The 11,317-nt window shown below is 53.0% G+C and overlaps 1 protein-coding gene across 4 annotated transcripts in view; it reads right to left on the bottom strand.

The window, feature by feature from the left end:
- The window catches only part of RPTOR (regulatory associated protein of MTOR complex 1), a 96,037-nt gene that overhangs the window by 31,029 nt on the left and 53,691 nt on the right, over positions 1 to 11,317 (bottom strand). For all 4 annotated transcript variants that reach the window (XM_017730244.1, XM_017730251.1, XM_017730255.1 and 1 more), the window contains exons 12-18: positions 8,027 to 8,110; positions 6,908 to 7,018; positions 4,937 to 5,011; positions 4,331 to 4,396; positions 3,572 to 3,763; positions 2,411 to 2,551; positions 1,252 to 1,369 (exon numbers count right to left, since the gene is read on the bottom strand). In XM_017730244.1, coding sequence (XP_017585733.1) covers positions 1,252 to 1,369; positions 2,411 to 2,551; positions 3,572 to 3,763; positions 4,331 to 4,396; positions 4,937 to 5,011; positions 6,908 to 7,018; positions 8,027 to 8,110 — 787 coding nt within the window. The remainder of the gene's footprint in view (positions 1 to 1,251; positions 1,370 to 2,410; positions 2,552 to 3,571; positions 3,764 to 4,330; positions 4,397 to 4,936; positions 5,012 to 6,907; positions 7,019 to 8,026; positions 8,111 to 11,317) is intronic.

Genomic DNA, 11,317 nt, shown 5'->3' with positions numbered 1-11,317 from the left:
CCAAGCCCAGCCACAGCACCGTGGTTATTTCCCAGCAAATAAGTAACTAAAACACCACCAACGTGAACAGAATTTGTAATTCTCTGTCAGGCTAAAAGGGAACAAGGTACAGCAGAGGATCCAGCATGGACCCCGTGTCTCTGCTGTCCAGGCTGGGAGTCTGGGACATCCAATAAGGCCAGGTGAGCTCAGCCTTGCCAGTGCCTCCCAGGGGCTCTGGTGACTCTTCTCTGCAGGTGGTGCTGGGCCACTGCCCAGCCCCTGTGCCAGGACAGTCTGAGGCAGCATTGGCCGGCTCCTCTCTGCTGCTGCTCGTCAGACTCCCCCTGGATTTCCTCATCATCAGGAGCAGTGAAAATTCTGGTTTCCTGACCAAATTTCAGGCCTGATTTCAAGTCATATTTCACCCTGAGCATACACAGCCCCACAGCCTCAGAGGAGCTGCTCTGTTCCCCTGCAGAGTGGCTGCACTGTGGTGGGGGGCCAAAGCAGAGCGTCCTGCTTCAGGATTCTTTTGGATAAGGAAAAGCACTGCATAAACTGCACACAGTGTTTATTTCCTGCAGCAAATGGGGAGGAGCTCATTTTCCAGTATGATTCAGTTATTCAGAGAACAGGGAGACTAAACCACTCTGTGCAGAGACAGCACGTGGTCTTGTCTCCAAGATTCTGCAACAGTCCTGTTATCCTTCAGGACTTCCACTGCAGCTTAAATCTGAAGAAAAGGTGAGGTTAGTGACAGAGATTTCATTGCTCACATAAAGCCACAGACACAACAAAAGGGATGGGGCCACAGGCTCAGAGCAGAGAGTTCTTCCCTTCCTTGTCTGGCTCTCACGGCAGCAGGGCTGGCTCATGGTGTGCTGGAGCTCTCACCAGGTCAACATGACCCAACTGAACTTTCAGGTGTGATTTGAGAGGGGAAAAAGAAAACCAGCCTGCGTGCTGCCTTGACCAATATCCTTCACCCTTGAGCTGAAGGGAACCTCTTTGAATGGGGAAGGAGTTTCCTGGTGAGCTACAGCCATGGCTTACGTGGAGACTCAGGGGCGGATGGATCTCTTCCAGTGCAACACCTCACAGGGCTGAACAGACACCAGATCTCCCCACCTTGTCACTCACCATGTCACAACAGGGCTCTTTAATAAATCCCCACCAGCAAGAAGCTCACTGTGTTGGGAAAACTCCTTAAATAATTCTCAAGTACTTTCAGGCCCTACATCTTGTGCCCACCCAAAGCCAAGCCCCCACCTGGAGCAGCTGGGGAAGGGAGAGGGTAATTCTTCTCCTCTTCTATGAACTGCAAGGCCACGGTGCAGAAATTGCTCTCGTACTGAACCACCAGGTGACTCAGGGCCACCACCAGCTCCTGGGGAAAGAGCACAGGAAACATCTCAAGGTTACACAGGTGAGAAGCAAGGGACTGAAGGCAAACACAGACCAGTATCGTTGGTATTACTGGGGGGCCACCCAGGGTGATCATTCTCCCTTAATTCACAAGGGTGAACTGCAGAAAGCCAGAGGACTCTGTCTCACACTTAATTCTCCACAAGCCTTTCCTACCTGGACAGGCTTCCCCCCACTTTTGAGCAGCCTGCTCTAGTGGGAGGCGCTCCTGCCCACGGACAGCAGCGGTTGGGATGAGATGAGCTTTAAGGTCCCTTCCAACCCAAACCATCCTGGGGTCCTGTGACTGCTTCTGCCCAGCGTTGTCAAGCTGATGCAGTGTCACAGCCAGCCCTGACCTGGCCCCAGCCCCCAGGACACGGGTGGCTCCCTCAGAGCAGGGGCTGTGCCAGGGCTGGGAGCCCTCAGCCCCCCTGGCACAGCCGGACCCTCCCGGCACTGCCCAGCCCTGCACAGAGCTCAGCTCCTCCAGAAGGCACCTCCTGCCTGGCCCCCAGGAACAGCAGACAGGAGACAGAGCTGGCTTTGGCTGATGTCTCTGCGCAGGGATGATCTCCCAAGGAGAGATTTATGAATCTCACCAAGCATTCAGTGTGACACACAGCTCTCTCTTGAATTAAACTGATTAAATGCTGGAACGAGACAACAGAAATGAATCTTTGCCATGCTGGTGACAACTGCCAGGGTGTTGATGTTCCAGTAAAGTAAACACAAGCATGAGGACACTTCAGAACAGCCCTCAAAAACAATCCAGAATGTCAAAAACCATTTAATGTACTATTGATGTACGATGGTGCATCCGAAACTGTAACTCTCCCAAAGCTGGAGAGCTGCTCCGGAGCAGTCTGTGATCCATCCCTGGGGCTCCAAAGGCAGGGAGACTTTTCCCAGAGCTCTCACATTCCCTCCACAACCAAACTCCCTGGAAGTCTGTTGGCTCAGGCCAGCGGTGGCAGGCACAGAGCAGAGCCTGAGCACACCCAGCCCCTCGCCCTGCCCCTACCTTGCGGACCATGGGGCTGCCGTCGTTGATGAGCTGGGCCAGCATCATGGCCACGTTGTGGTCGATGGTGGTCGAGTGGTCCGTCCGCTCCGCTGAGTTGCCCACAAAGGTGCCCAGAGCAAAGACTGCAGCACAGCGAACCTGGGGACACAAACAGCCCTGGGTGCTCCCCTCTGCTGCCAGGGGATTTCATTCATCCCCACAAATGGGAGCTCTGGAAACCTGAACTCCTGTGTCAGGTGAGCAGGGAACCCGTGGGGAGCAACAACCCCAGCAGCCTCAGCAAACCGAGTTTTAAGCATTCACACATGCAGGATATGTTTAATGTCCCAGAATACTCAGTGACCTTCCCACGGGTGACTCTTCCAGTCGGTGTTGCCTTGAATATTAATTAACAGGAATAAGGTACACACAGCTCCTGCTGGGATGTGGATCCCTTACAGGAGTGCTGACTACAGTCATCAGGTACAGGCTTATAGGAAGGTAGATGATGGAAAAAAGGAGAAAAATCAGGGAAAACTTTGGAAAGCCACCCCACCTCTGCAGAAACACTGCTCAGAAAGTGGGGAGAATGGGGCCAGGGACGAGAGGAGGAGGATGCAGGACAGAGACTGGATGTGGAGGGGAATCTCATCTCTAATCTCTGCACGTTATCAGAGCCGTTTATCTCAGCTCCCTTCTCCCAGGTGTGTGCACCGGGTCTGACGGGCTCCCTCAGTCACTGCCAGGCCCAGCACAGTCCCTCCTCTTCTGGGAGTGTCACAAAGGTAACACACAACCAGTTAAAGATGCATTTTCACAATGAGCAGGGGGAGAAGGGTTTTCATACTTGAACAAAAAGACTAGAGGGTTTTTTGCAACACACAGTGAGTTTTGGGACCACATTTTTAACAATTTCTGATATGCAAGGAAGCAAAAACCATGGCATTTCCTAACTGCAGTGCCCAGACCCCAGGGGTTTGGGGCTCTGTGAACTCCCTCTGCATTTCTTTGGAAGTTCCTCTTGTAGGGCTTGTTTGATTTGCATCACCTTGAAGAAAAAGCAGCAAGATCCTTCTCTGAACCAGACACAAACACAAAGCTCTGGAAGGCCCTGCTTTGTAGGAACTTCTGTCCTTCAGTCAATTCAAGGAGCATTTACGAAAAGAGCTGGATTTTTACCTCTGGGATTGGATCTGAGAGGAGGCTGTAGAGCTTCTCATGGGCGCTGTCTCTCACTCCACACCACCTGGCTGAGTCGAAGTTCTGCCAGATCCTCCCCAGACAAATGGCCACCCACTGCCTCAGGAGCGGGTGGGGATCGTTCAGCTGCTCCAGGCAGATTGCTATCAGGTTCCCTTGCAGGCAGGCTTCCTGCAACACAAACCAAGCTTTTGTTTGGGATGACAGCTTCCCACCTCATCCCCACAGAAGGAGACTATTTCTGAAGGAATCAGGAAGCCAAGAGAAAATAATCATTCAGTGGTTCCAGACAGAATACCAGCAGCATGAAGGGAAAGACAGCTAGAGCTGATTAAGTAGTTGAGCATTAAAATGTTTTTTGTGATGCATAAAGCTTGGTTTTTCCTCTTTGAAAACATTCCTGGCACCTGCCAGAGCCCCAAGGTTTATGGCTCATTCCACAGACCATTCCCAGCCATCAGGCTGGGACCAGGAACTCTTTCCTTCCCAATCTGCCAGTGGCTGGGGAGGGACTCTTGTCCTTGTCCCCCACTGCCAGGTGCTGGGTACAGAATGTCTTTGTCATATCTCCAGGCCAACTCTTCTGTTAATCCACATAGAAATAACAAAAACCAACGTCCCAGTTCTGTTTCCAAGTTCAGGTTTGGGCTTTAATGCAAGCCAGGACACTTTATCAAAGCAAAGGCACGAGGCAGAGAGAGGTGGGGAGGATGAAGGGAAGAGGCTGCTGGGACTCACCTGCCCAGTGTTGTAGTTGTTGACAATCACAGCCAGGATGAACGCTGTCATCGTCCTGTGCTCAGCCTGAAAACAACACAGACTGAGGGTTCCCCAGAGAACAGGGCAGGGAACAGCTACAGCCCACCCTGGAACGTGGCATTATCCTAAGTCCAGTCTGTGCCATGTTAAAAGAATGAGAAAATTCCAGCTTTCTTTTCCCTTTCTCGGCATCAGCCCTGTTACACCCCAGATACCTCCCCAGCTGCCCACAGGATCCTCCCAACCAGCCTGGCCCTGCTGTGGGGAGACTCCCCAACACCCCTTATGGGAACCCAGCTGCTGCAGAGGGAATTGCCAAAGCTGGGGGGCAATTCCCTGCTCCTGCAGCCATCCTGGAGCCCCCAGCTCCCACCCTCACAGGGACTCTGCTTACAGAACTCCAGGTGAGTTCGTAAAGCCTCGGATGGTTTGGCTCCCTCTGTCACACAGCCCAGCAGTGACTCTCCCAGTACAGCACTGGTGCCACTGGAGGGGGAGGCAGCCCCACGTAGCACCAGAACAGCGGCACATCAGCTAAAACAAGGGAAGCAGCTAAAGAGCTGAATAATTGTGACTTGTCCTTACTGGCATGTAAGGATCCGCCAGGACCGAGAGGAAATACTTGTGTCCATTGTCCTTCACCAGGTCAGCCTGGCACGACTGAAAAGGAGACCAAGAAAACCACAATGAGAACCACAACACACACATTTGCTCCTCCAATGATGTACAAACGTTTCATTTCCTAACCATATTTCTCCAATCTTGTTTTCATTTGAGAAGCCAAATAAAGCTCAAGCCCTTCCTGGGGGCTGCCACCCAACAGCCCCACAGGGACGGAGCAGGGAAGCCTCTGCCAGCCCCACAGTGCCACAAACAGCAGCTGGAAATGGGAGCTCCTGCTGCCGGGACGAGTCAAAGGAGCCATCTCTGTGCCACATTAAACCTCCCCATACATTCACATCTCCCACTACACCCAGCCCAGAGTGCAGAGCAGCTCCGGGGCCTCGCCCAGCCCCTGGGGAGCACAGGGCAGGATCCTGGGCTGGGCTCAGAGGAAAGCACAGGGCTTTGCTGACACACCAGCTCAGGCTCCAGGCTGACGTTTTGGGGTCACTCCGAGAGGATACACGCGGAGAAAGTGAAAATGGAAGGGAGGAAACCCTGACTTGGCACCAGCTCCCTGTGACACGGCTCTGCCAGAGGCGGGATCATGCATTTTTCATCAGGAGGAGAAGGTGAAGGAAGGAACTAATTGCTGAAAGGGGAGGGGATGGCAAGGCAGAGATGCAAGAGAGTATTTTAGTGCTGAAGAGAGTGAGGCTGCTGGTTTTGGCAGACCCAGGAGCAGAGGGCCTGGATTGCTGCCAGGCTGCAGCTACGAGAGGCTTCCCCGACTCCTGTGCCACTGCACGCTCCAGGCTCCCCCTCTGCCTTCCCGGTGTCAGCACTTCGTGCTCCTCACACAGAACCACTCCTCGGCTGTAATGCAGGCACAGGGACACCAGCAGAGGGGAGGCTGCCCAGCCCCACACTGGCTGTGCTGCCTCTGCTGCCCAGTCCCTGGGGCCCACAGAGGGAGGCCATGGCCACAAAGCCAGAGCCGAACCCTCCCTACGGAGATCCTGGGAACAACGTGGGAATCCAGCACCACTGACACCTCCTCCTCACAGAATAAGCAGCTCCACTGTGAATAATAACACAACACGACCAAACCAGGCTGCAGGCTTGGTGTGCAGTTCAGAACTTACAGAAAATACTCTGTTTACAAGGAGCTGCTGCCTGTCCCCTCCCTCAGCAGTGTCCACAGCACTGCCCTGTGGAAGCTGCCCCCTCCTCCCTTCCCACTCCCACCACGTGCTGCTGGAATGAGTGAGTGAAACAGCACAAAGAAACCCAAACTCACCATTGAAGAGTATTTTGCTGTAAAGCAGAGCCTGCAAACAAGTGAGGCAATGCCAGAGCATGGGAGGGAATGCGTGAGGGGCAGGGGGGTGAGAGCCCTCTTGGAGTGGAGGAGGGCACGACACCACACGGGAATCACACCTGAGCCCCTGACACACACCTGGGGCTGAGGCACCAGCCTCGGCTGCACCACAGATGAGCTGTTCCAGGAGAGCTCCAAGATGAATAGTTTTCATTTTCTTTGCTTTCCCAAATCCTCTTAGGATGTTAATGAAAATATTGTTATAAAACTAAACCTGACAATGCTGGATCAACAGCAGGAAAAACTTCACAAATTCAGTGCTATTCTCCATCCTGAAATGGAGGAGAGGTACAAAAAAAACCCCCAAAGAGGAAAGATCCGACATCCAGAGCAGTTCAGACATCTACATGGACTTGCAATTGTGCCTGAATTAATGTGTGCACCTCTCCTAATAATTTTATAGTGCTCAACTAATTGCACCCACAAACCACTGAGTCAGAGATGCGACTCTACAAATTTATCTGCAATTACTTACCAGCTTAATTACTTATTTGAAACCCCAGCAAGCAGAGCCCTGGCTGAGGCAGCACACTGCTGAGCCCCACAAGCCGGGCAGGGGCAGGAATACTCACACTGTCCACTGCCAGGATCTTGGCCCAGATGAAGACAAGGAGAGGTCTCAGCTCACGGGCTGAGCTCTGGAGGAGCTTCAGCACGTATGGGAAAATGCCAACGGAGAGGGCCTGGGAGGCAGAGAGCAAATCCCTGTCAGTAAAACCCTGTGAGCAAAACCCTGTGAGCAGCCCCCCCGCTGGCAGCCCAGCCCCAGCAGGGCCCAGGCTTTACAGACACAGCTGAGAAATCTGGTAGAAAATAATTTCACACGTTCCCAGTACACAGGGGATCCCTGTGTGTTTGTCTCTTGCTCATTTTGATCTCGAGTGTCACCAGGTACTTTCAGACTCATTTGGTCCATGGAGGCTCTGAGTTAATCCAGCACCAGCTTTCTCTCCTCACAGCCTGGGCTGTTCTATGCTCCACGTCCTCACTTCCCTCAGCTGGGGCCGTTGGCTCTCCCAGGTAAACACGCCACAAAGTTCAGGAATTCCAGCCTTCCCACTGGAAATTAACTCCAGGAGGGAGGTAAAGCAAACCACTAAAATGCCCCGTCCCTGAGCTGCTCCACGACCAGCTGATGCCTCATCTTCATCACTTTTATCAACAAACAGCTCCATTTACGGGAGTGCTTTAAACTGCTCCTCTGTTTAATTCTTATTTATGCTCCACACTGTGCTGCCACTTTCCAAACTGCAGAATGCAGCTGCTGCCTGCTCAGAAGAGCTTGTAAAATCCAGACACCAAACAAATAAAGGAGGAGAAGAAAATGATGCAGCCAGTAAGCTGAAGGAACACATAATAAATGTATATGCTTTTTTGGTTATTTGTTTTATATGACAAACCTTCTTACTTGCCCCAGATATTTCCTCCTGCTTTGTCCCTTCCATTATTTTACAATAAACTGTTCCCAAGGAACTCCTCTTTGCTGTACTGGAAATGAACACGGGAATGAATCTGATTAACGCAAACCTCTGTTCTTGGAGGGACATTCGCTCCATTTCCCACACAAACCTGGTCATCTGTCAGCTCTGTGGATTATCCTCCCCACCTCCCTTCCCTAGCTCACCAGCTGTATTCATCACCCCTGCTGAGACAAACGGGAGTGTTCGAGCCCACGTGCAGCTCCCACGCACCAAACTGACAGCCCAGGGCCCCAGGTCCAGGAACCTCCCCAGCAGATCCAGAGCTCGCAGCCGGTGCACCTGGCTCAGCAGCACCTGCAGGGCAGAGGGATGGGGGTTACTGTCCAGGGAAAACACATCCCCAGGCCTGCAGGGCAGAGGGATGGGGGGTTACTGTCCAGGGAAAACACATCCCCAGGCCTGCAGAGCACAGGGAAGGGCCACTGACAAACCCTGAGTGCGAGAGCTCTGCCAGTGAGGGGTCACACCCTGGGAACGCTCCTTCGTGGAGCTGCTCCCGACACCAGGGAAGCAATCCCTAAGGATTCCAGCTGCCTTTCCCAGCTAAGCTCATGACAGTCCCTGCAGCAGGACCCAAAGGACAGCAAGAGCCCAGCCTGCCACTGCTCCCAACAGCTCAGGAGCACAAGAAGAGGCTTTGCTTTCCTTGGCAAATCAATACCAGAGACTTAAGAGGGAGCAAAAGGTCATGTTGGTCGTTAATAAAAATCTCATTAAAATGGAGTCTGACAACGCTAATGAGGTGGTGCTTTACTGGCTTATACCTACCCTGGTGTGAAATATTAACAGATAGACTTGCAGTTCTTAATCTCTTTAACAGATGTAAGATATTGGAATGCAACGTTTAATCCTCAGTTTAAATTGAGGAACATCCTTCAGCACGGATCTCAGGGAAAGACTCCTTGATTTACCTCCCCAACTCCATCCCCTTCTCAGTGCTTTTGCATGCTGCATATTGAAATTAGATTATTTTTCATGTTTAATATGGAAGAATAACTAAATTACTTGGCTCATGTCTCACACTCTGGATGACTGGTACTGGATACTGAGGTGGTGCAGGAAAAGTCCAGAAGAAAGCAGGGGGATGTGGTAACTACTCCTGTGGTTTCACTCTGCATAGCAGAGCTCAGATCTCAGGACAGGTCACACGAGAAAGGATTTTGGTCATCCTGCCCTAGTTGGCACCAGACTATTCCATAAACCAGCCCAGGAATAACAGGGGCAGCTGTTTGGGATTAAAGCAGGAGCAGAGAGCAGGGCAAGTGAGGCTGGGGCAGGGCTGGGACAGCAACAGGGGCAGGAGGCACAGACGTGGCACAGCTGGGACCCTCCAACCTGCAGAGAAACCAAGGAACTCCAAACTCTGTCAAGAAATGGAACTAACTGAAAAGGCTGTCTGGGTGAAGATACAAACCCCAGCTCCACGCTGCTGCCATCCCACAGGACATTCCCCCAGAGCAATCTGTGTCTGACTTGAAAAGCTGCCTTTTGTCATTGTCCAGCCCAAACAAAGCCCTCGGTCTCGCAGGATCTCCCTTTCCCACCTCCCCAGCAGATCTGCACAGTAACCTGAGCCCAAGATGACACACATTCCAGAGCCCTGGATGGGGATGGGGGGGTCAGTGCACAATTCACGGCCTTCTGGTGGATAATGGAAGTGCTCGTGTGCCACCCCACGCACACAGCCCTGCGTCACCGGCATTCGTCTGTCGCCATTCCCAGACCGAAAACGGGGAGTTAATTACATCCACACACGCAAATTAGGGATGAAGCAGGACACAGGGGGATCATTTACATGTAACAGTCCATATTTTAGCAGGCAGCTCCTCACAAAGGCAGGGTGAAGTCAGGGACTGCAGTGATCTCCACAGGCGCTCTGTGCACAGGAGATCCCACAGAGAGGGAACCTCCCCAGGGATCGAGGCCCGGCCAGGCTGTGTGTGCTGCCTGCTCTCTGATGGCTTCTCCGCCTGGGGTCTGAGCATTCCCATGGGGTCAAAGCAAAAGACACCCAAAACGGGTCTGAAACTCCCTCCCGTCCTGGCCTGGATCAGCTGGGCTTGGATTCTAAGTATCCTCAGACCTGTCACCAACCAATCCTATTCCCCTGTACAGTTAATATGCTATAATTGTAACAACAATTACACTGTCCCAGCTCGGTTTTGCTCCAGGCAGGAACGTGGGTTCCTTTGCCAGGTGACCTCTCAGTTCCACTGCAGTCACGCTCCTGCAGAGCCTGCTGGTGCCAAACAACCCATTGGAAAGCAGCAAAGTTGGAGCTGGAGCAAATCCTGCCCACTTCCATTGCAGTGACAGAGACAAACCACACATCTGCTTATCCACCTCATCTCTCAAGGCTTGGGAGACTCAGGAAATTAAAATTTGGTCTTGCAGAGATGGATGGTGCTGTCAGTCACAGACCTCACAGATCCCTGTACAAGGGACTGGGACCACACTCCTTTAAAAGAAAGGCTTTAAACTGCACTGCTGGTAGAGCAGAGCCCACAGGTACCTGGGCCAGGGTTTGTATTTCTGTCAGCACAAACTCCAGGGGAGGGGAGGCCAGAGCAGGTTGACAGATGACAGCTGCAGTCCTGGCCCTGCCATCAAACATCGGCTGAAACGCCGCGTTCTGCTTTTCCTGGATTTACCTCTCCTTTAAACACGTCACCTCTCTCTCGCCTGAGCAGTGCCCACAGAACCCCACATTCCCCTCTGCAGAGCTGCTTCTGTGTTCCTGCAGCAAGGCTTCAGCCCCACATTAAAGGGAACACTTCCCAGGCTGTACCAGGCGGATGAAAAAGCCATTTCCAAACGATTTACGCTGCAGTAACTTCCCCCTTCTGAAAACAGGGAAGATAAAAGTCTCTGCCTGACAGAGCTGGGATACAGAGGAGATGCCAGAGAGACAATGAAGATGTGCTACTCTGAGAGAGGTGGCGACTCCCGAGGCAGCAGAGCCGGACATGGACCAGAGCAGGGGCTTGGCTCAACCAGAGGCACGGGACAGGGCAGGAAAAGCACTTTGGCTTCCTCCACATGGGTCTGGTGAACACAGAGCCAGCTCTCGTTCACCCTGGAGAAGACCATGGAATTTATGCTCCCGAAGGCCATCGGCTTGGCAGCTCGAGGCTGAGCAGGCAGGGGAGACATGGACACATGGCATGGGCAGGGAGAGACAGGAACACCCCTGGCACAGGCAGGGAGATACACAGACAGCCCTGGCATGCTTCCTCCACATGGGTCTGGTGAACACAGAGCCAGCTCTCGTTCACCCTGGAGAAGACCATGGAATTTATGCTCCCGAAGGCCATCGGCTTGGCAGCTCGAGGCTGAGCAGGCAGGGGAGACATGGACACATGGCATGGGCAGGGAGAGACAGGAACACCCCTGGCACAGGCAGGGAGATACACAGACAGCCCTGGCATGGACAGGGACACCCCTGGCACGGACAGGGACACCCCTGGCACGGACAGGGACCCCCAGGCCCAGGCACCCACC

This window comes from Corvus brachyrhynchos, unplaced genomic scaffold, assembly GCF_000691975.1.
Source record: "Corvus brachyrhynchos isolate BGI_N302 unplaced genomic scaffold, ASM69197v1 scaffold340, whole genome shotgun sequence".
NCBI lineage: Eukaryota > Metazoa > Chordata > Aves > Passeriformes > Corvidae > Corvus > Corvus brachyrhynchos.
Note: the sequence above shows the minus strand (reverse complement) of the source record. Positions and strands in the feature narration are given on the sequence as shown.